The following is a 26816-nucleotide window of genomic DNA, read 5'->3' on the forward strand; positions in this document are numbered from 1 at the left end:
TGTTGTAATGGCTGCTTCTGGATCTTTTGCTGTGAAAGCTGAGTCTGGCCCTTCTGGCACAATCGCTGATTCTGGGGCCTTTGCTGGATTGAGGAGTTTTGGTTGATCCATGGTGCTTGCGCTCGAACACTGTGCTGCATGCCCCTCCACTGTCGGCATACTTTAAGACATTTTCGCAGCTGCAGGCAAGTCTGCGACTTCAGGAATTATCTGCAAACCCTCGCATTCCGGTGTCTTAGCTGGATCAGTGTCCTCAACATCTGGCGCTGCTTCTTCACTTTGTGTTTTAGCCTAATTAGCGGCTCAACCACATCTGACATAACGATACATGTTTCATCATTTGTAGGAGAACTGGACGAAGATAGAACATAGAACGATACAGCACAGTACAGGCCCTTCGACCCTCGATGTTGCACCGACATGGAAAAAAAACTAAAGGCCATCTAACCTACACTATGCCCTTATCATCCATATGCTTATCCAATAAACTTTTAAATGCCCTCAATGTTGGCGAGTTCACTACTGTTGCAGGTAGGGCATTCCACGGTCTCACCACTCTTTGCGTAAAAAACCCACCTCTGACCTCTGTCCTATATCTAGTACCCCTCAATTTAAGGCTATGTCCCCTCGTGCTAGCCACCTCCATCCGCGGGAGAAGGCTCTCGCTGTCCACCCTGTCCACCCTGTCCACCCTATCTAACCCTCTGATCATTTTGTATGCCTCTATTAAGTCACCTCTTAACCTTCTTCTCTCTAACGAAAACAACCTCAAGTCCATCAGTCTTTCCTCATAAGATTTTCCCTCCATACCAGGCAACATCCTGGTAAATCTCCTCTGCACCCGCTCCAAAGCTTCCACGTCCTTCCTACAATGAGGCGACCAGAACTGTACGCAATACTCCAAATGCGGCCGTACTAGAGTTTTGTACAACTGCAACATGACCTCATGGCTCCGGAACTCAATCCCTTTACCAATAAAGGCCAACACACCATAGGCCTTCTTCACAACCCTATCAACCTGGGTGGCAACTTTCAGGGATCTATGTACATGGACACCGAGATCCCTCTGCTCATCCACACCACCAAGAATTTTACCATTAGCCAAATATTCCGCATTCCTGTTATTCTTTCCAAAATGAATCACCTCACACTTCTCCACATTAAACTCCATTTGCCACCTCTCAGCCCAGCTCTGCAGCTTATCTATGTCCCTCTGTAACCTGCAACATCCATGACAGTATCCATCTGTTCTTGCTGCAGGTTTTTTGGTGGACTGGCCTCGGGAATTGGGGTCTTGGCATGACCATTCCGTGGGCGATGATTCATCCCACGTCTCTGGAGCCAATTTCTCCAAAATGGGGAGTATTTCTTCAGTTACCAGTCTGTTTGCAGTTGATATACTCTCAGCTGATGTATCTGCTGCTGCAATCTCACTTTCACACTTATCGTTGTCCTGCGCAGACCGGGAGTCCCTTGTGATCACCTCATCTCTCCCGCCAAACCTACTGAATTGCGTTTCATAATCGTCCTCTTCTGGCTCATCATCTGAGTCTTCCCTTTCCTCATCGTAATCATGGTCATTCTTATTATCATTGTCGTAATCATCATCGTAATCATCATCATCTGCAATGGCTTCTCCTGTCAAGTATGACATTGCACGTGAAATTATCTGTTCAAGCAAGAAGTGACCAATTTCAAAGTCAGCAGCGAGTCCTGCTGCAGAACCATCATCCAACTCTCCATGCTCTGGAACTTCAGGAGGACTGAAGAAATTGAAGAAAGAGTTAATTTTCTGTCAGTCGTAACTGTTCTACCGGTGCCCCAACCCTTATGATCCTGCTACATTTTAATGGTTTTCAATGAGACATTTTTTCCTTTCTTCCAGTCGATCTAGCTAGATGGGTTCAGAATGGGCTTGGCCATAGAAGACAGAGGGTAGCAGTGGAAGGGTGTTTTCCAAATGGAGGACTAGTGGTGTTCCGCATGGATCAGTACTGGAACATCTGCTGTTTGTAATATATACAAATGACTTGGAAGAAAACGTAGCGGGTCTGATTAGCAAGTTTGCGGATGATACTAAGATTGCAGGAGTTGCGGATAGTGATGAAGATTGTCTGATGTATGCCCATCTGCGAGTAATATGGCTGGTCTATATAGGACACTTGATCTGTGGGAGGAAACCACAGCAGCTAGAGGAAACCCACGCAGACAGGGAGAACGTGCAAACTCAACACAGACAGTCACCCAAGGTTGGAATTGAACATGGGTCTCTGGCGCTGTGAGGCACAGTGCTAATCTGTGGACTGTGGGAGGAGACCAGAGCACTCGGAGGAAACCCACGCAGAGACAGGGAGGACATGCAGACTCTATGGGGCTGGTTTAGCTCACAAGGCTAAATCGCTGGCTTTTAAAGCAGACCAAGCAGGCCAGCAGCACGGTTCGATTCCCGTACCAGCCTCCCCGGACAGGCGCCGGAATGTGGCGACTAGGGGCTTTTCACAGTAACTTCATTGAAGCCTACTCGTGACAATAAGCGATTTTCATTTTCACACAGACAGTCACCCGAGGCCAGACTTGAATCCGGGTGGGTCCCTGGCGTTGTGAGGCAGCAGTGCTAACCACTGTGTTACCGTGCCGCCCCATGCACCATCGAATCGGCAGATGTTTTATTTGCTGGGTTTAAAGGCCAAGCGGATATTATCAAAAATGCTGCATTGCAAAGCGTCTGCACATCGCCGAGTCCCAATCTAAGAAAAACTGTAGAGCACAGATCCAACTACAAGTCACATCAATAGTGTAAGCATAAATATTAAGCGTCACATGGCGGCACAGTGATTAGCACTGCTGCCTCACAGCGCCAGAGACCCAGGTTCGTTTCCAAACTTGGGTGACTGTCTCTGTTGAGTTGGCAGATTCTCCCCGAGTCTTCATGGGTTTCCTCCAGGTGCTCCGGTTTCCTCCCACAGTCCAAAGATGTGCGGGATAGGTGGATTGGTCATGCTAAATTTCCCCTTAGTGTCCAAAGGTAAGGTGGGGTTATGGGTTGCAGAGATAGGGCAGGGGAGTGGGTCTAGGTAGGGTGCTCTTTCAGAGGATCAGTGTAGACTCGATGGGCTGAATGGCCTCCTTCTGCACTGTAGGGATTCCATGATTACATTTGTTTCTGCCATTCGAAGTTGATGACAATTCTATTAATAAATAAATGCTGGGGCAGCACGGTGGCCTAGTGGTTAGCACAGCTGCCTCACGGCGCTGAGGTCCCAGGTTCGATCCCGGCTCTGGGTCACTGTCCATGTGGAGTTTGCACATTCTCCCTGTGTCTGCGTGGGTTTCGCCCCCACAACCCAAAAATGTGCAGAGTAGGTGGATTGGCCACGCTAAATTGCCCCTTAATTGGAAAAAATAATTGGATAATCTAAATTTATTTTTAAAAATAAATAAATGCTTATTTAAGCATCTTCTGTCACTGATTATGAAATAATAGGGAATACCTTATTCATGGGTGCGTGATTAATGCAAATGCTGAATTTCCACATGAGGGCCGCTCACGAGCCGCGGAGGCCCATTACTGGGCTATACGCTACAATCTCACCATGAGGGATCAGCCGGCTTACTAGCTCTTTATTCAAGTATGAGTTTGATGCTGCATCTTCAAAGCTTCTCTCCTCAGTCACCAGGCTGTGTCTTGCCAATGCTAGACATTTTTGGGTTGTGGGGGCGAAACCCACGCAGACACAGGGAGAATGTGCAAACTCCACATGGACAGTGACCCAGAGCCGGGATCGAACCTGGGACCTCAGCGCCGTGAGGCCAATGCTATAACTTTCCTGTGGTCTGACCAAAATGTCTAGGGTCGTTGCATGACATGTAGCATGATCCAAGTCGGTTCACCATGTCATACCTGTACTTAATCTTGCTGCCACCTGTTTTACCACCGCGAATCACCATGTTATGATAATATTATACTTTGGGCTTATTTAATGCACTGGCCAAGTCGCCAATCACTGAGAAGGGATTGGGTGATATTACAGCCCCAGACCAGACCCCAACAGTGGCAAGGATACTGCACCAAAACCCCAGTATTTTATTTTATTCTGTAAAACTGTGAGGAAAGGCTTCTTCACCCGAGTGATTGAACAACGAAATAGGGATTTAGAATATTTAAACAAAACGTAATTAACACACTGTTTAAATCTTCCAACCTGACACCGAAAAATAGCTTTATAACAATAATCTTTCTTGCCACAAGTAGGCTTACATTAACACTGCAATGAAGTTACTCTGATCCCCTAGTCGCCACACTCCGGCCCCTGTTCGGGTACACAGAGGGAGAAGTCAGAATGTCCAATCCACCTAACAGCACGCCTTTCGGGACTTGCGGGAGGAAACCGGAGCACCCGGAGGAATCCCACGCAGACACGGGGAGAACATGCAGACTCCGCACAGACAGTGACCCAAGCCGGGCATCGAACCTGGGACCCTGGTGCTGTGAAGACCGTGTTGCTTACAATTACCCTTAACAATACTACTAAATGCAGTAAATACAATACCCTTAATTACAATATCTATTACCAATTAAACAACAAGAACAAATCAAAATACAGCTCTCAATCCATCCTACATCCGAATGGCGCAGAATAATAATTGTTTTCTAGAACAGATTTGGCTCCTGTTAGAACCTCTGCAGACTCTGGCTGGATATCTTCAAAAAGCTATTTCAACTGGTCCGTTTCAGCTTTCCTATGGTCCTCAGATAAATCTGCGCTGCTTTAAATATTGTTAATCTTTCTAACTATCCTACTGTGAGGGCAAAAGACCTTGGGCGGGATTCTCCATAGCCCGCGCCGGTGTGACACCATTCTGCCATGCTCCACTACCTCCAAGCTGGCGTCATCATGACGCGCGCCGTGTGCCATTTCAACTGCATTGGCGCAACATCGGCTGGCCCACCTGCGATGCTCTGCCGTGAAAGTCGACACATGTCGGCTGGCGCTATCACTTAGTTTCCCAAACGGGGAATCCAGACTCTTATTTGTGGTCTAAACAGTCAGCCAGATCAGAACTCAACTGAAAATCCTTCTCAAAATTTCTGAATGCCTTAGCTCCACCCAGCAATGGCACCATCTCCCCAAGCTGAAAACACATTAACTCCTCAGGCTAAAAACACATTAACTCCCCAGGGACTCCCTGTAGTCATACAACAGTGCATTAGCCCAGGCTTTTACGATGGTGAATTTCACCACTGGCTCCGAAGCGCTTTCTGGTCTTGCAAAACAAGATTCATTTCGAACCATGACCACTGCAGTCAAACACACTCCAACCCAGGCTTTTAACTCTTAAAATGCCAAATGTTTATAATCTAATGTATCGAAAATCTTGCATTCAAAGAACAACAAAGAACAAAGAAAATTACAGCACAGGAACAGGCCCTTCGGCCCTCCCAGCCTGCGTCGATCCAGATCCTTTATCTAAACCTGTCTCCAAAGAACAAAGAAAATTACAGCACAGGAACAGGCCCTATCACAGTATCACAGTGTCATCACAGTTGACACATTGTGGGTTAACCAACCCCAATTTCACCAATCTTATCCTCATCACTGGAAACATTCTTGTCAACCTTTTCGGCAACTTCTCTAATGTCTCCATATCTTTCCTAAAGCCGCCCAGAATTGGACTCGACGCTCCAGCTGAGGCCAAACAATATTTTATAAATTCCTTACTTTTAACCCTTATGCTTCTATTTAAAAGCCCAGGGTCCCACATGACTCATTACCTGCTCTTTCAACCTGCCCTGTCACCTTGTGCAATTTATCCACATATACTTCCAGGTCCCTCTGCTCCTACTCCCCTTTTAGAACTATATTGTTTTATATTACCTCTCTCTGTGCTTCCTCACAAAATACATCACTTCACACTTTTCTGGGTTAAATTTCAGCTGTCATGTGTCTGCCCATTCCACCAGCCAGTCTGCCATAGAATAGAATGACAGACTGGTTACAGCAGAGATGGAGTCCATTTGGCCAATCACGTCCCCACTGGCTCCCTGCAAGAGCAACACATCGAGTCCCACAACCCGGCCTTTTCCCCATAGCCTTGCAAATTGTTGCTTTTCAGAAAACAATCTGCTTCCCTTTCGAATGCCATGAACGGATCTGCCTCCTCCATGTCTCAGGCAGTGCATTCCAGACCCTAACCACTTGCTGCATGAAATAAATGCCTCTTGGCGTCTTTCACTATCTCCCTCACAATTTGCAACACTTTCAAATCCCGTGTCACCTGCAGGTTTTGAAATTGATCCCTGTACAGCCTAGATAAGAATCCCGAATACTCATCCTTGGAAATTCCCACCAAACACCTTCCTCGGCTCCGAAAAAGCACCGATTCACTTGTTAACTGACTGTGCGCGCAATGCCGGATGAGGGAATTGAACCCATAGCCTTCTGACTCAGAGGTAGGAGTGCTGCTACTTGAGCCAGTTAACGGCCGAAGGCAACAACAGCAACTTTGTGAGGTGTTGGCCGTGTCTCCAAGCTGATGTGGCCAGGCAGATTGTTCGAACCAGACCTCAGCCTTTTCCTGTCTGCTCTTGTAATCTCCCGTCATTCTTTTTGGGCCTTGTAGTATCTGCTCTGGAGGTCTTGCGGAGGAGCACTGGCCTTGTGGGCAGTGTCCCTGCCAATGAGCCTAAAGTGCCGGGTTCAAGTCCCATTCCTGGACTAGGCTCCCAAGCATGGTACGTTTATGATGCAGCCAAACAGGTATTAATGTATAAATGCTTTAACTCACGCCAATGGCGGCTGGTAGGCGCAGAAGAGATTCCCGTCTGGCCATGTAATGGAAATAGATTGGAGCCTGGACCATCAATACTCATTGCTCCAGGTTACAGCATGCATGCAGGTTACGTGGATTGGCCATGCTAAAAATTGCCCTTCGAGTACAAAAAGGTTAGGGTGGGGTTACTGGGTTACAGGGATATGTTAGAAATGTGAGCTTAAATGGGGTATTCTTTCCAAGAGCCGGTGCAGACTCGATGGGCCGAATGGCCTCCTTCTGCACTGTAAATTCTATGATTCTGTGTGAAAGTGCATGGGAAGAGTGGGAGGATGGGGTTGACTACAGTTGGTTGGACTGCTAGCGTGGATCCGATAGGTGCCAACATCGCGGAGTCTGTGCTACGTTCTAGCTGGGGAGGACCTGCCTAGTTGGCCCACCAGCGGCAGACATCATGGGGCTGTGTGTCAAACCTGTCCTCAGGCAGAGGATTGAAGAAGAACGTCTGCTCTCTCTATCCAATTCACGCTCTATTGAATCCCGATTACCTGCTTACCTCCCCCACCCTTAAACACTCACCCTCACCCCTAGCTCCCTGCTGTATCTCTGAATGGTTCTTTGTGATTGTCATACAAGACTTTATTTTAATCTGCATGAAATGTAAATCTACTGCTTGCTGCAATTTCCCAAACATAAAATGTAACAAGGATAATCTTAGAATATCAATCATAGTCACTGGTTAAAAATTATATAAAGTCCTTTAAATGCTTCAGTTTGTTGTATCAATATAAATTAAATCAAGATTATACAGTATGCAATTAATTAGCATAGTACATGATTAATTAGATATCCTTTCAAGCCTTTGAGAAACCCAGCACTGCTTCATCAGTTCCATTTTCATTGTGGCAACAGTATCTGTCAAGGTCTATTGAATTTACAGGCTAATATGTGGGAAGTGGCTGGAGTACTGTCACAACTGTTTCTACAACCAAGACACAGGACTTAGGAGCAGGAGTAAGCCATTCAGGCCTTCGAGCTTGCTCCATCATTTGATAAGATCACGGTTGGATTGTGGTCTTAACGCTACCTTCTTGTCCGCGCCCTCCCACCCCTCCCTCCCACCCTCGCCCGGTGCCCCCCCCCCCCCTTCCCCACCACCAATACCCCTTGATACCCTTGTCCATCAAATATCTATCTATCTCAGCATTTAGAAATTTCAGTGATATAACCCCCACTGCTTCCAGGTGAAGAGAATTCCATGGACTTATAACCCTCTGAGAGATTTTTAAAAAAATCTCCTCATCTCTGTTGTAAAAGGGAACAATTATGGTCATTATGGTCATCATTTCCACATTATAGTCCATCTGCCAAAATTTAACCCATTCACTTAACCCCATTGATACCCCTTTGTAGACTCTTTACCCCTTCCTCATAACTTACTTTCCTACATTTCTGAGTGTCGTTGGGCAAATTTAGCTGCCTGACCTTCGGTGCCTTTGTCCAAATCATGGGCTGGAGAAGTAAGCATGAATGAGCGTCCTGTGAATGGAAAGGGACAGGCTGGCACGAACACATGGAGGCAGCATGTGATGAGGGCGGGATAGAGAAGGACAGCAAGGTGTCATGTGAGAGTACTTTTTAAAAATGGATGTTTAAGCAATGTACCTTTAAGAAATGGAGCAGCTTATATTACTGAAGTGATGTCAGAGGGTGGGGGTAGCTGAGTTGAGCTCACTTCTGCTTTTTGGGGCTTTTGGTTTCAGTTTGAGAGAGCAGCTGAAAAGTGCCTGGCTGGTTTGCTGTGAGCTGTTTAAAAGGAGAAAGCCAGTTTTGAGAGAAAAGCTTGGGTATGTCTGTGTTTTGCAGTGAGCTGGATCTGCTGTGATCTCTGCCAGGAAAGACGATCTCTGAATCATTTGGGTGATTTAAACTCATAATAGTAATGTCTTTAACCTGATGTGTTTCTGTTTAAAGGTGTTAAGTCTTTTGGAGGTTTGAAGGAACAACTGAAGGATTATTTAGTGTTGTATTATTTTCGGGGTTACCTTTGAAATAAGGGCTGGTAAGGGATCCAATGTTTATTTAAAAAGGTTAAGTTGAATTCATGGAATAAACATTGTTTTGTGTTTAAAAACCCGCATGTCCATAATTGTAATACCACACCTGGAGACCAAGCCGTGTGTTTCAAAAGCAACAATACATTAAAGGGAGAGGTTGGTTGAACTCCATGATACATTTTGGGGTTCTGAAAATGCCGCTCCCATAACAAAGGGAACAACATGGGTGAAGCAGAGAGCTGGGTCTAACACTCGACAGGGCTGGTTTAGCTCAGTGGACTAGACAGCTGGTTTGTGATGCAGAACAAAGCCAGCAGCGCGGGTTCAATTCCCGTACCAGCTGCGATTTCTGAATTCTCCCTCTGTGTACCGGACCAGGCACCGGAATGTGGTGACTAGGGGCTTTTCACAGTACCTTCATTGCTGTGTTAACGTAAGCCTACTTGTGACAATAAAGATTATTTACATTTACACTCCCGGCTGAAGGAAGACGTGAAGGCGATGGGATCGATCGTGACTTTGTACGATTTTGTGATAGTGAGTCAGCCGCTGTTCCAACGTGCTTTTAAAAAAAAAATTTTTGAGAGGGGCAGCACGGTGGCGCAGTAGTTAGCACTGCTGCCTCACAGCACCGAGATCGCTGCACTGGGTCACTGTCCGTGTGGAGTTTGCACTTTCTCCCCGTGTTTGTGTGGGTTTCACTCCCACAACCCAAAGATGTGCAGGGTAGGTGGATTGGCCACACTAAACTGTCCCTTAATTGTAAATAAAAATTAATTGGTACTCTAAACTTATAATAAAAAAAATTTTTTCCAAGTACAAAGTTCATTTTTCCAATTAAGGGGCAATTTAGTGCGGCCAATCCACCTACCCAGCATAACTTTTTGGGTGCTGGGGGCAAAACCCACGCAAACAGGGGGAGAATGTACAAACTCATATGTACTGAAGGGGGAGGGTGAACAGCCAGTTGTCGTGGTGCATATCGGCACCAACGATATAGGGAAAAAAGGGATAAGGTCCTACAATCAGAACTTAGGGAGTTAGGAGATAAGTTAAAAAGTAGGACCTCAAAGGTAGTAATCTCAGGATTGCTACCAGTGCCACGAAACAGTCAGAGTAGAAATTTAAGAATAGTCAGAATGAATACGTGGCTTGAGAGATGGTGCAGGAGGGAGGGATTCAGATTTTTGGGACATTGGAACCGGTTCTGGGGGCGGTGGGACCATTACAAATTGGATGGTCTACACCTGGGCAGGACTGGAACCAATGTCCTTGGGGGTGCTTTTGCTAACACTGTTGGGGAGGTTTTAAACTAATGTGGCAGGGGGATGGGAACCAGATTAGGAAGTTAGAGGTCAGTAGAGAAGCAGCAACTAAAGCCAGTAAGGTACTGGATAATAAACTCAATGTGACTAAGGGGAAGAGTAGACAGGGAAGAGATGATGATCGCAAAGGGAGAGGTGGTCTGAGGTGCATTTGTTTTAATGCGAGAAGTGTAGCAGGTAAGGCAGATGAACTTAGGGCTTGGATTAGTACCATGGAATATGATGTTATTGGTATTATTGAGACTTGGTTGAGGGATGGGCAAGACTGGCAACTAAATATCCCAGGGTATAGATGCCTCAGGAGGGATAGAGAGGGAGGTAAAAGGGGTGGAGGAGTTGCATTACTGGTCAGAGATGATATCACAGCTGTGATTAAGGAGGGCACGATGGAGGATTCGAGCACTGAGGCAATATGGAGAGAGCTAAGAAATAGGAAGGGTGCAGTAACATTGTTGGGACTTTACTATAGGCCTCCCAAAAACGAGTGTGAACATAAGAAGAACATAAGAACATAAGAACTAGGAGCAGGAGTAGGCCATCTGGCCCCTCGAGCCTGCTCCGCCATTCAATTAGATCATGGCTGATCTTTTGTGGACTCAGCTCCACTTTCCGGCCCGAACACCATAACCCTTAATCCCTTTATTCTTCAAAAAACTATCTATCTTTACCTTAAAAACATGTAATGAAGGAGCCTCAACTGCTTCACTGGGCAAGGAATTCCATAGATTCACAACCCTTTGGGTGAAGAAGTTCCTCCTAAACTCAGTTCTAAATCTACTTCCCCTTATTTTGAGGCTATGCCCCCTAGTTCTGCTGTCACCCGCCAGTGGAAACAACCTGCCCGCATCTATCCTATCTATTCCCTTCATAATTTTAAATGTTTCTATAAGATCCCCCCTCATCCTTCTAAATTCCAACGAGTACAGTCCCAGTCTACTCAACCTCTCCTCATAATCCAACCCCTTCAGCTCTGGGATTAACCTAGTGAATCTCCTCTGCACACCCTCCAGTGCCAGTACGTCCTTTCTCAAGTAAGGAGACCAAAACTGAACACAATACTCCAGGTGTGGCCGCACTAACACCTTATACAATTGCAACATAACCTCCCTAGTCTTAAATTCCATCCCTCTAGCAATGAAGGACAAAATTCCATTTGCCTTCTTAATCACCTGTTGCACTTGTAAACCAACCTTCTGTGACTCATGCACTAGCACACCCAAGTCTCTCTGAACAGCGGCATGCTTTAATATTTTATCGTTTAAATAATAATCCCGTTTGCTGTTATTCCTACCAAAATGGATAACCTCACATTTGTCAACATTGTATTCCATCTGCCAGACCCGAGCCCATTCACTTAACCTATCCAAATCCCTCTGCAGACTTCCAGTATCCTCTGCACTTTTCGCTTTACCATCATCTTAGTGTCATCTGCAAACTTGGACACATTGCCCTTGGTCCCCAACTCCAAATCATCAATGTAAATTGTGAACAATTGTGGGCCCAACACGGATCCCTGAGGGACACCACTAGCTACTGATTGCCAACCAGAGAAACACCCATTTATCCCAACTCTTTGCTTTCTATTAATTAACCAATCCTCTATCCATGCTACTACTTTACCCTTAATGCCATGCATCTTTATCTTATGCAGCAACCTTTTGTGTGGCACCTTGTCAAAGGCTTTCTGGAAATCCAGATATACCACATCCATCGGCTCCCCGTTATCTACTGCACTGGTAATGTCCTCAAAAAATTCCACTAAATTAGTTAGGCATGACCTGCCTTTTACGAACCCATGCTGCGTCTGCCCAATGGGACAATTTCTATCCAGATGCCTCGCAATTTCTTCCTTGATGATAGATTCCAGCATCTTCCCTATTACCGAAGTTAAACTCACTGGCCTATAATTTCCTGCTTTCTGCCTATCTCCTTTTTTAAACAGTGGTGTCACGTTTGCTAATTTCCAATCCACCGGGACCACCCCAGAGTCTAGTGAATTTCGGTAAATTATCACTAGTGCATCTGCAATTTCCCTAGCCATCTCTTTTAGCACTCTGGGATGCATTCCATCAGGGCCAGGAGACTTGTCTACCTTTAGCCCCATTAGCTTGCCCATCACTCCCTCCTTAGTGATAACAATCCTCTCAAGGTCCTCACCTGTCATAGCCTCATTTCTATCAGTCGCTGGCATGTTATTTGTGTCTTCCACTGTGAAGACCGACCCAAAAAACCTGTTCAGTTCCTCAGCCATTTCCTCATTTCCCATTATTAAAACTCCCTTCTCATCCTCTAAAGGACCAATATTTACCTTAGCCACTCTTTTTTGTCTTATATATTTGTAAAAACTTTTACTGTCTGTTTTTATATTCTGAGCAAGTTTACTCTCATACTCTATCTTACTCTTCTTTATAGCTTTTTTAGTAGCTTTCTGCTGAAGTAGAGGTACAAATATGTAGACAGATTATAGAACAATGTAGGAGCAATAGGGTGGTTGTGATGGAAGATTTTAACTTCCCCAACATTGAATGGGATTCGTGTAGTGTTGGAGGCGTAGATGGAGCAAAATTTGTAAGGAGCATCCAGGAGAGTTTTTTAGAGCAGTATGTAAATAGTCCAACTGGGGAAGGGGCCATACTGGACCTGGTATTCGGGAATGATCCCGGCCAGGTGGTTGATGTTTCAGTCGGCGATTACTTTGGGAATAGCGATCACAATTCCATAAGTTTTAGAATTCTCATGGACAAAGACGAGAGTGGTCCTAAAGGAAGAGTGCTAAATTGGGGAAAGGCCAACTATAACAAAATTCGGCAGGAGCTAGGGAATGTGGATTGGGAGCAGCTGTTTAAGGGTAAATCCACATTTGAAATGTGGGAGTCTTTTAAGGAAAGGTTGATTAGTGTGCAGGACAGACATGTCCCTGTGAAAATGAGAGATAGAAATGGCAAGATTAGGGAACCATGGATGACGGGTGGAATTGTGAGACTAGCTAAGATGAAAAAGGAAGCATACATAAGATCGAGGCGACTCAAAACTGATGAAGCTTTGGAGGAATATCGGGAAAGTAGGACAAATCTCAAACGCGCAATAAAGAGGGCTAAAAGGGGTCATGAAATACCTTTGGCTAACAGGGTTAAGGAAAATCCCAAAGCCTTTTATTCATATATAAGGAGCAAGAGAGTAACTAGAGAAAGGATTGGCCCACTCAAAGACAAAAGAGCAAATTTATGCATGGAGTCAGAGGAAATGAGTGAGCTTCTTAATGAGTACTTTGCATCGGTATTCACCAAGGAGAGGGACATGATGGATGTTGAGGCTAGGAATGGATGTTTAAATACTCTAGGTCATGTCGGCGTAAGGAAGGGGGAGGTTTTGGGTATTCTAAAAGGCATTAAGGTGGACAAGTCCCCAGGACTGGATGGGATGTATGCCAGGTTACTGAGGGAAGCGAGGGACGAAATAACTGGGGCCTTAACAGATATCTTTGCAGCATCCTTGAGCACGGGTGAGGTCCCGGAGGACTGGAGAATTGCTAATGTTGTCCCTTTGTTTAAGAAGGGTAGCAGGGATAATCCAGGGAGTTGCAAATCCAAAGATGCAAGATGATACTTTGAATGCGAGTCTTTGTAGGTAATTAAGTCTTTACAGGTCCAGATGGAGCAACAGGAGAGAGGGATAATCACAGGTTAAAGAGGTATGAATTGTCTCAAGCCAGGACTGTATTGCATCTTGGACTTTCTCTATATAAACATGTCTGGAACCCACCTCTCCATTCACCTGAGGAAGGAGCAGTGCTCCGAAAGCTAGTGATTCAAAACAAACCGGTTGGACTTTAACCTGGTGTTGTAAGACTCCCTACTGTTCGAACAATTTGTACAACAGTGACGTCTTGGTATCACCTTCGCGTCAAACCAACCTTTCGGTCCGTTGTGAGGCCTGTAGTGATTGCAGTCTGTTATGTATAGTTCTTAAAGACAACTGTCCGAACTGAAGATTGTTGCGATTTTCTCATTTGCATTTATTTTGATCGTTGCAGTTTATCTGCAGCTGGAGTATAGGCTGGTTTAAATACTCTGACACAAGGAGCAAGGTGCACAATCTGGAATTCATACTTTAAGCATATTCTGTAAACTGACTGCATAAGTTTAATCACAAGTGCCTTTTCAGTGGGTCTGTGGGCAGCTCTCGTGTTGCCAAGTCTGAAGGTTTTGGGTTCAAATCACCCACAAAAGCCATGGCTGACACTCCAGTGCAACATTTCTGCCTTTCAAGTGAGACGCTGAATTGAGAACAGAGGGCTGGATTCTCAGCATCGCGATGGCAGACTTTTGGTGCTACTTAGAAACTCCAGTCTGCTCACACTGCTAAGTGCTCACTCTGTCCTATGAATGCTGAGAGAGCCTCTGGTCACCTGGGAGTCAACCCACGCTGCCCCTCTGGAAACCCTCATACCCCAGCTGTTTCAGCAAGGGGATGGGCAGGACCAGTAGCCCACCCAAGTATTGGCACTCCTCAGAGGTACTGCCTCATTGCAGAGGGAGCAGCAGAGTTCACCCCAGTCAAAAGACATCTACACCGTGACCTTTTGAACCCTCCATGATAGAGGCCTCACCAGTGAGCCCCACCCTGACGGGGGTGCCCAGAGATGAGACCTCTGACAACTAAATAGTTAGGATAATACTGGAATAGTTCAACATAAGTTAGTGTATAAAGGACTGAGATTAATCATAAAATGTATACCCAGTAATTATTATTAACCATTAAACCTGTATTTTAGGATATGGCAGTGATAATCATGTAAACTCCAGATACAAGCAGTGTCCACAATGCATGATGGGATTTAAGGTAGCTAATTTGCCCATGTTTTTGACGGGATTATGTGGTCAGCAGATTACATAGTCAATGTAGTAAACAATGTTTATCAGTGGCCCCAATATCCAGTTTCAAACAGTTCATGGAATAAAGAGAAAGCTAGCTCTGGTATGCTGCCCCTGGATGAACATTGAGTTGGGCAGGAACTGACTGCGATACAAGATTGGCAATGTCCAAAAAGCAATGTTATAATGGACACAAATTCCTGGTAAACAAGAGGTGACAGGATGGGGTTAAATCATGTGTTGACCACAAGTCATCATTTTGTTTAAAGTAATTTTACTGGATAATATCGAAATGGCAGCTCCAATGATTGGATCAAGTCCAACTGGGATGGGCTATTGATTTTTGGAAAATCGTATAATTGATGTTTTTTTATCAGTGTTTAGCAGATCGACCTTGGCGTGTATCCAGATCCATCTCTCATGTACACAAAATCAAGCTTGCAATAATAAAGCCGTCTTAACTAGGTTGGGTGTCTGCTCTGTTCATTAAGCTAAGCCATAACAATGAGGGAGGAACCCCACTTAAAGGTTGGCTCAATACTCAGGCCCTGGAAATGCTCCTACAATTTTGGAGCAGCGAGCAGGGTCATCCACAGGATTCTGGCAGAATGATGCACCTCTTATATGGGTGAGTACATTTTAATTTACCACCCAGTCGATACAGGAGTTGTGTATCAGATGCAGGATCCATAAGTTGTGCGACCCGAACAAGGGGTGAGAGTTGCAAGTTGGTAGCGGCAGACACATGCAACACTGAGAACGCGCTAATGTTGGATGGGGACAGACGGACTTTTGTACCACGTCGATGAGCAGTGCCGGATAAACCGCCGCATGTTAAAAAGACTAGAAAGGGTTGGGCCCTGCGACGATTCGATGGAGACCAAAACATAGAACATACTGTGCAGAAGGAGGCCATTCGGCCCATCGAGTCTGCACCGACCCACTTAAGCCCTCACTTCCACCCTATCCCCATAACCCCTCCGAACCTTTTTGGTCACTAAGGGCAATTTATCATGGCCAGGCCACCTAACCTGCACGTCTTTGGACCGTGGGAGGAAACCGGGGCACCCGGAGGAAACCCACGCCGACACGGGGAGAACGTGCAGACTCCACACAGACAGTGACCCAGCGGGGAATCGAACTTGGGACCCTGGAGCTGTGAAGCAGCAGTGCTAACCACTGTGCTACCGTGCTGCCCCCAGGGAACCCCCAGAGGGGACCCAATGGCAGTATCATACAAACCATTGTTATTGAGCCCAGAAGTTATTCAAAAAGATGGTTGAGAGAGGGTATGATTCAGAAGTGCCTGTGAGCGAGCCGAAGGCTTGGTGGGCAGGGCAGTTGAAAGCACTTGCAGCTGTCACACATGCTGCTATGGTGCCAGTGTCGGAACAGTAAGAAATGGAGGGAGTCTCAGATTAAGTGACAAGTCAGACAAAGCTGGTGTCATTATTCCGAATCTGTATGTACAACAAGGTTTAAAACCCCACTGCTTAGGGCAGCAGTGGAGAAAAGTGAACTGGTCAGATTTCTTTCGGACTTGGTGAAGTAACAGAATTTGAATTGGTTTGGAACAAAAAAGACAAAGGAAAATAAATTGGAGCACGAAAGTTAACTATTTCAGCATGCTATTGATTAGCTTTTAAATTGCCCTGAATTTAGGGCTGGTTTAGCACAGGGCTAAATCGCTGGCTTTTAAAGCAGACCAAGACAGGCCAACAGCACGGTTCAATTCCCGTACCAGCACCCTGAACAGGCGCCGGAATATGGCGACTAGGGGCTTTTCACAGTAACTTCATTTGAAGCCTACTTGTGACAATATGCGATATTCATGTTCTGAAAAAGAATAATAATAATCACTTATTGTCACAAGCAGGCTTCAATGACGTTACTGTGAAAAGCCCCTAGTCGCCATATTCCAGCACCTGTTCAGGGAGGCTGGTATGGGAATTGAACCCACGCTGCTGCCTTGCTCTGCATTACAAGCCAGCTGGTTTAGCCCAATGTGCTAAACCAGCCCCTGTAGGAAATCGCTTCTTGCCACAGGTAGGCTGCAAACAAAGTTACTGTGAAAAGCCCCTAGTCGCCAAATTCCGGCACCTGTTCAGGGAGACTAGTACGGGAATCTGAACCCACGCTGCTGGCCTTGGTCTGCTAGACATGCCAGCTTTTTAGCCCACTGTGCTAAACCAGCCCCAATATGTGTTGCAACCAAACATGTGTATAAATTACTTGATACAAGATGAAATTGTGGATTTATGGACATTCAGTTCAAAGTAGAGATTTTAATCATGCTCTATCGGAATTTGGGAATGTGAGAATGCTACTGTGCTATCACATCACCCCCGTTAGGGAACAAAGGTTTTGTAGCTCATCATGTGCTTGAGTGAAATGCTTTTGAGATTTGAATTTACTAAAGGATAGGTGGGTTCAATTCCCATACCAGCCTCCCTGAACAGGTGCCGGAATGTGGTGACTAGGGGCTTTTCACAGTAACATCATTGAAGCCCACTTGTGACAATAAGTGATTATTATTATTACTTTTCAGAAAATGAATGAAAACGGAAATCACTTATTGTCACAATTAGGCTTCAAATCAAGTTACTGTGAGAAAAAAAGCATAGGTTCCATTGTGGTAGCATTGTGGATAGCACAATCGCTTCACAGCTCCAGGGTCCCAGGTTCGATTCCGGCTTGGGTCACTGTCTGTGCGGAGTCTGCACATCCTCTCCGTGTGTGCGTGGGTTTCCTCCGGGTGCTCCGGTTTCCTCCCACAGTCCAAAGATGTGCAGGTTAGGTGGATTGGCCATGATAAATTGCCCTTAGTGTCCAAAATTTCCCTTGGTGTTGGGTGGGGTTACTGGGATATGGAGATAGGGTGGAGGTGTTGACCTTGGGTAGGGTGCTCTTTCCAAGAGCCGGTGCAGACTCGATGGGCTGAATGGCCTCCTTCTGCACTGTAAATTCTATGAAATCAGGTGTTGAGGTTTGGCTTAAATGAAAATAAAAAGATAAATGAATCAAATAAATAATTTAAGTCTTATAATGAAAAAGAGTCGTCAACCTTGTTTATTATTTTAGCAAAATGAGTGTCAGCTTGCAGTGCAGCTAATGATCATCTGTGAACTTTACGAGCAAAAGTATCGTGTTTCGTTTGTTTCGGGGAGATTCGTGGAGTAATTTTATCATTAAGGTTTATCTTTCTGGGGAATTAACCTTGAGTTTTTGTAAACTTGCAGATACCGGAATTGTAGAGAAGAAAACGCAAAGACTTTTATGTAATTCGAGTTGATTGTTTTCGTTTCAAAACACTTACTGTCTGAAGTTGCGATTTTTGAAGTTTAATCATTTAAGTGATTTACGTTCAAACACTTCACAAAAACCTGCAGTCATGTTTTCTGGCCAGAGGCATGATTCCAGGAGATTTTTGAAAAACATGTGGGAATTTTAATCCGGATACAATTTCACAAATGTAAGAATGAGACCATTTTACTTTAATAGGATTGATTGGCGTTTGGGATATGTAAAATGATTATGGCTGATCCTGTGTTGGATTAATTTTGTGTTAAAACTTCGGGTCAGGTTTAAAACTAATTATTTCTGACACAACTGATACAACTCAGAAGAAAGGAAACAAATTTTTAGGGGGGAAGAAAATGGTGTAAGAGATTACTGACAGTCCCTCATCGTGTTTCTGGTTAAGTCAAACAAAGAAGGGGGGTGACGTTATGATGTCCAGTTGAAAACTTTTACCCCGCCTCTTTTCAGACAGCAGAGAATGAAAACTTACCTGTTAACAGCTGAAGATGCTTTTTCTTTACAGGAATTGAAAATTTTAACTTTGAATTGTCAGGTATGTCCAGACAAATTAACACATTTTGCCCCAAGCAGAATGGATCTTTTGTGTTTTACTTTCCAGGTAACTGCTAGTGGAACAAGATTTGCAATAACTTCGAGAATTTGAGAATTTATAAGTGACTTTTAATAGTGCAGCATGATGTACCGTCAATCACCACGAGATGAGAATGGTGGAACAGCCGAGGCTTTATTGAACAAGATGTTGTGCCTCCTGTAGCTGGAACTAGAATGGCTACTGCGCAGGAGAGCACACACTTTTATACTCCGCCTGCTGGGCGGAGCCAGTAGGCAGGGATTTACTGTCGTATCTGTAATATATGGGCAGTGCCGTAATACATACAATAGAACACTAATGAAAATGAAAAATGAAATGAAAATCGCTTATTGTCACGAGTAGGCTTCAATGAAGTTACTGTGAAAAGCCCCTAGTCGCCACATTCCGGCGCCTGTCCGGGGAGGCTGGGAATCGAACCGCGCTGCTGGCCTGCTTGGTCTACTTTAAAAGCCAGCGATTTAGCTCAGTGAGTTAAACCAGCCCCTAATGCAGTGTTCTTCAAAGTCAGGGTCAAGGGTGGGTCGCGGGCTGGTGTCGGGAGGGTCGCCGGGCCATTGTCCGCGGCGCTGCCGATCGCACAAATTCCCGCGCAGCAGCTGGCTTTTCATAACGCCGGCTGCAAGCGGCCGCAAACATTTTAAAAACAAATTTTGCTGTATTACGCATGCGGGCACAATTGCGCATGCGCGCTGATAATCGGACACGCATTTGAAGTGCGGCCGCTATTTTTTAAAACGATTGCAGCTTTTTGTTTTACATGTTCTGTAGTGGTTTTTATTCATTTATTCATTTATTTTATTCATTTTATTTTTTTTACAAGTTCGGGGGGGGGGGGGGGGGAGGTTTATTTTGATAAAATGTTACAGGAAAAAAATGCCGAACTTTGGGCAGATGGAGGCTCCATACTATGCGACACCGGAAGGCTTCACCTTCATCCAACAGGTTCCATTGGAGGAGCGTGTACGAGGGCCAAAGGGAGCCAAAACCATTTCCTCCATTTTTGTCAGCAGCAAACAAGGTATGAGAAAATGGTGGATCGCGCAGGTCGGCCAGCGTCCGTCCCGAAGGTCGGCTGGCGTGGGTCGCAAAGGTCGGCCGGGTTGGGTCCCGAAGGTTGGCCAGTTGGTAAAAATGAGTTCCCGGAAAAAAACTTTGAAGAACACTGTTCTAGTGGTGTTTACCACATTCACTCCCTCTTTAAAAAAAAAGAGTCAGGTGGGGGTGACGGAAACATTACAAGTTAAGTCTGTCGGGGGCCTTGACCCTCCGCCGTGAATGCCTCAGTCCTGGTGGTGATGTGGTTGCCGACATGGTCACTTGCGACTCCGGGAGCGTGTTGCCCTCGTCTTCATCGCCCCTGAGTGGATCTAGTGGGAGGATGGATCCTGCTGGGGTGGGGACTGCGGTGAAGTTCGCTGGAGGGAGGGTGGGTGGCGCAGGTGTGAATGAGGCAACCGGGGGGGGGGGGGGGGGGGGGAAGCTGTGTCAGGTCGAGGGTCGTGGCTGGGGACCCAGCGGGTGCCAGAACCCGGAGGGAGACGGTGTCTTGCCGCCCGTCGGAGTGTGCCACGTAGGCGTACTGCGGGTTTGCATGGAGGAGGTGGACTTTCTCGACCAAGGGGTCCGATTTATGGCTCCGCACATGCTTCCGGAAAAGGACGGGTCCAGGAACTCTCAGCCATGTTGGGAGCGAGACCCCGGAGGTGGACTTCCTGGGGAAAGCAAATACATTTTCATGAGGGGTCTCATTTGTGGCGGTTCAGAGGAGCGACCGGATGGAGTGGAGCGCGTCGGGGAGGACTGCCTGCCAGCGGGAGACTGGGAGATTTTTAGACCGCAGGGCTAGCAGGAGGGCCTTCCAGACCGTCCTGTTCTCCCTCTCCACCTGCCCGTTTCCCCGGGGGTTGTAGCTGGTCGTCTTGCTCGAGGTGATACCCTTGCTGAGTAGGAAAGGGTTTGGTGGACCTCCGTGAACCACTCCACATCTTCTGCCATGAGGATAGTGGAATGTAGGCCACTGTAGTAGCCCAGAGGCATGGGGATAAATTAAGAACAGTAGGATATTACTCCGCCCAAATGGATGCGATAGCCACAGGCATGCACCGATGTGGACGAGCCTTGGCGTGTGCTTCATGGGCAATAAATGCATCAGAATCTATCACACTGATGGATAAGCTAAAACTCCATGGTCCTCATACTATTGTTCAACTCTCCGAGGTTGGAAGACTGAAGGGTATCTCAGACAGCAGACGCTCAAAGTGGGAAGCTGATATCTTACCTGGGGACATACATGTGGAAATCTGTAAAGATATAAGGGAAAATCCTACGATGGGGTTAACGGTACAAGGAACGGAGCATGAATGTGTTGCGAAAAAGGAGACAGGCACATGATCAGATATTGAGGGTGTAGTGATCTGCATATCTGTATATATATCAGGGGTTAATATATAGTCAGTACAGCTAAGTTATCACTAGATGGCAGCACTAACAAGGGTTATAAAGGGCAGCACGGTGGCGCAGTGGGTTAGCCCTGCTGCTTCACGGCGCCGAGGTCCCAGGTTCGATCCCGGCTCTGGGTCACTGTCCGTATGGAGTTTGCACATTCTCTCCGTGTTTGCGTGGGTTTCGCCCCCACAACCCAAAGACGTGCAGGATAGGTGGATTGGCCACGCTAAACTTCCCCTTAATTGGCAAAAATGAATTGGGTAATCTAAATTCATGAAAAAAAACAAGGGCTATAAAGACAGACTCAATCTGAGTTTGCGCCTCTCTTCGTGTGTGCTGTGACTAGAGACCAGAGATGTGGAGAGTTAGGTCAGAGTGCAAGTGTAGTTAATCATAGTTTATTCTTATTCCATCTTGTTTATTTAATAGCTAGTAAAAGTATTGAAGAAATCAAACTCACAAGTTTATTTGTTTAGTTCCTCAATAAATTATTGCTTTAATTGGACAGCTACGAGCGTTAATCATCATCGAGTTTAAGAGCAGCTTGGTATGAAGCAAATGAGTAACATATATTACAGTGTAGCCATCTGGGATGGTCACTTACAAAGTGAAATATGGTCACTTGCAAAGAATCACAGGAAATATGGGCAATGCAGGATCCAGACGAACTCAGAGTTTAAGTGTATATTGGCCACTAGAGAACCAGACACTATCGAAACCCCCAGCCAATTCGCAATCTAATGGCCCATTTCCCCAGAACAAAAGACTTGTACCCAGGTATCAGATACATACAGACTCATCGGCGCCAATCCCTTCACCCAGGAAGCTCAAAAAGCCAAGGTCAATGACCGCTCAGGACACACCCAGCCATCAAGGCACCCGCCCCTTTATTGGCTAAAATCGAAGGCAGTAATCGAAGCCCGCCAAATTATTGGGTCCAAAGCTAAGGACCGCCCAAAAGAGCGCGAAACCTCCAAAGGATAAAAAGAGACACTGCCTTGTGTTCAGTCTCTCTTGGCCCCGGCCTACGCCTAAAACCAAGTGTAGCATCACGCCCAGAAGACAAGTTCAAGACCAACGATCGCTACCAGACGGATGAGCCCAGCAGAAACAAAGCCACTTCCCCAGACCCAGCCACGCAAGATCCGAACAAAGGCCTTGTTCCTCTGCATCAAGCCGGGTGCCTGAAGTTAAGTACAGGTTGTTGTAGTTGTTAGGTGTAATTCAGCTTGTAGTGTTTTATGTTGCATGTCGAAGTAATTCTTGTGTGTAAATAAACTATCATTAAACATGAACTAACAGGTTGTTTGGTCTTTAATTGATATCTGGTAAAGCCTTATGGTGGTATCATTTGATACCTGGCGACTCTGAAAAGCAATATCATCATTCATAACTGACATATCAGTATCCAGTTAAAAAGAGCAGCATTATTGGCGTCTCCGGTGCGAATTGGCAACATTATTGGCGACGCCAGTGGGATAGTATTCCACTCATTAAAAAGAGCAACAACAGTATGTAATATAACAGAGGAATTCCCAACACAGAGGCTAATGTTAAATCAACATTTGCAGCTGGACCACGAAAAGTTTCAACCAACAGAAGACTGAGAGGTGCTGAGTGTTCGTGCTGCCTGATGCTAGTAATCACACTTTAAACTTAGAAATATCAGAACTGGTTATGTTTAATATTCGCCATTCTGCCTTGTACAATAGAAGATTTGGTTTAAAATCATTCTATTATACCTCCCAGTGCAGCCTTGAAGAATAGGTCCCTGAATCACTTGCAAAATAACAGTTAATGCTTTACAGCGAATACAACAATATGTAACAAGAAGTGGCTCTGTGTTGCCTGGAGCTCAAATTCTGCTTCCTCCAAATGTGAGCAAAGATGCCTTCTGAAATGCTGTTCCAATGCTGGGTTCAAATGAAAAATGAAAATCACTTATTGTCACGAGTAGGCTTCAATGAAGTTACTGTGAAAAGCCCCTAGTCGCCACATTCCAGCGCCTGTTCGGGGAAGGTGGTATGGGAATTGAACCGTGCTGCTGACTTGCCTTGGTCTGCTTTAAAAGCCAGTGATTTAGCCCAGTGGGCTAAACCAGCCCCTGGCTGCGCTAGTTCAGAGCTTGTACTGTCATTTTTTGCCAATCTTGTTGATTTCACTTGCTTCCCCATAACCTTCCCTCGTGTAATAAGCAGTGTGTAGCTTATCGTAAGCCATGTGATCTGCAACAAGGTATTTTCCATCTATCAGAGAGGTAAGGAGGGAGAAATTCATTTGCATAGCAGGCACACATCGCCATCGGCTGTTACATGTGCACGTTTCTTCAATGATATTGACAAATTTCATCCCCAGGGTCTTCTACATCCAGTGTTCTTTCCAGTTTGACCAAATGATAAAAAGTTAGGTTGAAGTAAAGTACGTTCCAACCCATTGCCCAGATATTCTTCTTCCAGGTCTTGTGTGCATTAATATGCCAATAGTGTGCAGACTATTGCCACTGCCTAATGCTGCAACCACCGAATGCATGGGGGAGTAGAATGAGCTGCAGCAGGAATCCTCCTAAATTGTTGATGTCGGGTATGGTTTCTTCCGGCTACGAAAGTCAACAAATCTGTTTGTCACCAATGGTTGCTCGTCATGCCATTGGATTCATTATTGAGCATGATGAGCAGCGGTCTCGCCATGCAACATGGCGCCGGCCGTGCGAGGCGGACCCGACCCGCAAACCCCACCGCCCACTCCCTGGCCCCCCCCCTCGCTGAAGCCCCTCCCCCCCCGGTCAGCGACATGGATCCCGGATGAGTGTGTCGGGTCTGTACGCAGGCCGCAGCCGCCACGCCGCGTTCACAATTTCTGTGAGGACATGTGTCCCGCCCCGTATGGAACTTGGCCCATCGGGGGCGCAGCACCGCAGGTGGGCCGGCCGATGAGCGACAGCTCATGGCGTGCGGCGGGATGACGCCGGTTTGGAGGTCGGAGACTGGCAAACCGGCTCGGCCCCCATTCCGAAATTGGGATCGATTCTCTGCCCGATCGCCGATGACAATATTGGCGTCGGGCAACAGAGAATCCTGCCCCTCATTTCTGGAGATGTTCTAGCAAATAAGAAGATGCGAGATAGGAACGGGAGTAGAGCAGCCAGCCCTTTGAGCCCACAATGCTATTCAGTGACTGATCGTCTCTGTTGATGCCATTGTCCTGCACTATCCCCGGGCTGAGGTCACCGACACCGAAATCGGCAACGGGCCGGAGAATCCAAATTACCGACGTGATCAGGGGCGGGATATTATTCGGGGCTCGGGGCACTTTAGTGGGGCGGTAAAGGGCGCGCGAGCCGGCCGAAGTGGGGGGGCTATTTTGCGAGCCGCATCCGCGGGCTTTGGCCGCCATGTAGCATATGCGCGGCCATGGATCTGGCAATTCTCCGGGGCATATCGGCAGCAAGAGCCAGGTGGAATAGTGGCCGGCACTGGCCAGCATTGTTTTAAAGACGGTCAGTTATGCTGGACAGTGCACTGCCTTTTTCTGAATTGAGTCACCCTGGCCCCAGTCGCAGTCAGGAAAACCCCGTACTGTAGTGTTAGCCCAAGTGATAGACCCCAATTTGAATATGAAGCAAGGCTGGTGCAGTCTCGAATTGTAATGAGCATATTCTGTTCTACCCTTCAGATTGCAGGTTTAGGACACTGCTTAGGTCCTGGGAGGTCCGTTAGCTCAGTTGGTTGGACAGCTGCTTAGCAACACCAAGCCATGCCCACAGTGCGAGTTCAATTCCCGCACCGGCTGAGGTCACCACGAAGGCTTTGCCTTCTCAACCTCACCTGAGGTCTGCTGACCCTCAAGTTAAATCAACACAGCCTATGTCCTGTGGGAGTAATGGCAACTTCCATTTCATTTTCAATACCGATAGAATTATCCCTGCATGGTTAAATATCTAGCCCTGTGTCTTCAGGAGAGGAGAAAATTAGTGGAGAAAATATTGGCAAGTTGTCTATACTTGATCTCAGGGGGGGAACCTAATTTGCATTTCTTCAGATAAGGTCATGGGAAATGGTTGAAAGAGTTTAATCACAGCCTAAGTACTTGACAGAGGAAAAAAACATGATGAAAGTGATGCGACTGCTGAACTTTCCATTTCCATTTATATTGTACATAGAATGACATAACATTTTCAAGGAGCACAGAAATAGCCCACCTAGCCTGTGCTGGTGTTTACAGGCCACACAAGTCACCTTCCGTTCCAACTACCCCATGTCATAATTGGCAAACCTGCGCCGGCCCCTCATAAGGTAAGTCCCAGAGGTCCCGGAGCGGAAAGATGGGAGATTATAACAATAAACTTTATTGTCACAAGCTTTCATTAACACAGCAATGAAGTTACTGTGAAAATCCCCTAGCCGCCACATTCCGGCACCTGTTCGGGCACACAGAGGGAGAATTCAGAATGTCCAGTTCACCTAACAAGCACGGCTTTCGGGACTTGTGGGAGGAACCCGGAGCACCCGGAGGAAACCCACGCAGACATGGGGAGAACGTGCAGACAGACAGTGACCCAAGCTGGGAATCGAACCTGGGACCCTGGCGCTGTGAAGCCATAGTGCTAACCACTGTGCCACCGTGCCGCCCAGATGCCTTGGGGAGGGGAGCGATCGTGGTGTCGGGTGGTAAACCATGTGGGGGAAGGAGGGCCGAGCTCCCTGGTCCTGGAAGGGGGCGTGCCCCAAATATGAAGAGCTTTAAGATTAGCCCCCACCGTGTCAGGCCAGTTAAAATCCAGAGGGAATCCCGGTCCATTTAATTTTACACTCCCCACACCACCTCCCCCACCCCCCAGACCTCCCCCCACCACCTCAGAAACCAACTGGGGGGAGCATAATATTCTGTCCTACGAGTAACTACCCGATATTTACAGGCTCTACTTCTAGGTTCTTCAACAAGTTACAAAGGAAATAGGAGGAATGGGCCACTCGGCCCCTCGAGCCTGCTCAATAAGGTCATGACTGATCTGATTGTGACCTCAATTTTGCTTTCCCACCTACCCCACCATAACCAAAAATCTGTCCAACCCAATCTTGAACACATTCAATGAGCCAGCTTCCAGTACTTCACTGCGGAGGAAGATTCTAGAGGTTAACAAACCTCTACGAGAATAAATTCTTTCCCATTCCCCATTTCAAAACGAGAGACCCCTTAGTTTGAAACTGTGCTCCCACATTTCTCCATGAGGGACACCATCCTTTCAGCATCCATTCTGTCCGGCCCCCTCAGGGTCTTACATGTTTCAATGAGGTCTCCTCTTGTTCTTCTGAGCTCCTCTGAGTATCGGCCCAACCTGCTGAACCATTTCTCATTGGACAAGCCCCTCAACCCAGGACTCACCTAGTGACCCTTATTGGGATTGTTTCCAATGCAAATGCACCCATCCTCA

At 46.4% G+C, this 26816-nt stretch overlaps 1 protein-coding gene across 1 annotated transcript in view; it reads right to left on the bottom strand.

The window, feature by feature from the left end:
- Positions 1 to 206: 206 nt before the first annotated feature.
- The window catches only part of LOC119978264 (translocase of chloroplast 108, chloroplastic-like), a 56045-nt gene continuing 29435 nt past the window's right edge, over positions 207 to 26816 (bottom strand). Inside the window, exons 2-3 of the mRNA XM_038819755.1 lie at positions 1221 to 1763; positions 207 to 351 (exon numbers count right to left, since the gene is read on the bottom strand). Of these exons, the coding sequence (XP_038675683.1) occupies positions 207 to 351; positions 1221 to 1654 (579 nt within the window). The 5' untranslated portion in view covers positions 1655 to 1763. The remainder of the gene's footprint in view (positions 352 to 1220; positions 1764 to 26816) is intronic.

The sequence above is a fragment of the Scyliorhinus canicula genome, chromosome 1, assembly GCF_902713615.1.
Source record: "Scyliorhinus canicula chromosome 1, sScyCan1.1, whole genome shotgun sequence".
Taxonomy (NCBI): domain Eukaryota; kingdom Metazoa; phylum Chordata; class Chondrichthyes; order Carcharhiniformes; family Scyliorhinidae; genus Scyliorhinus; species Scyliorhinus canicula.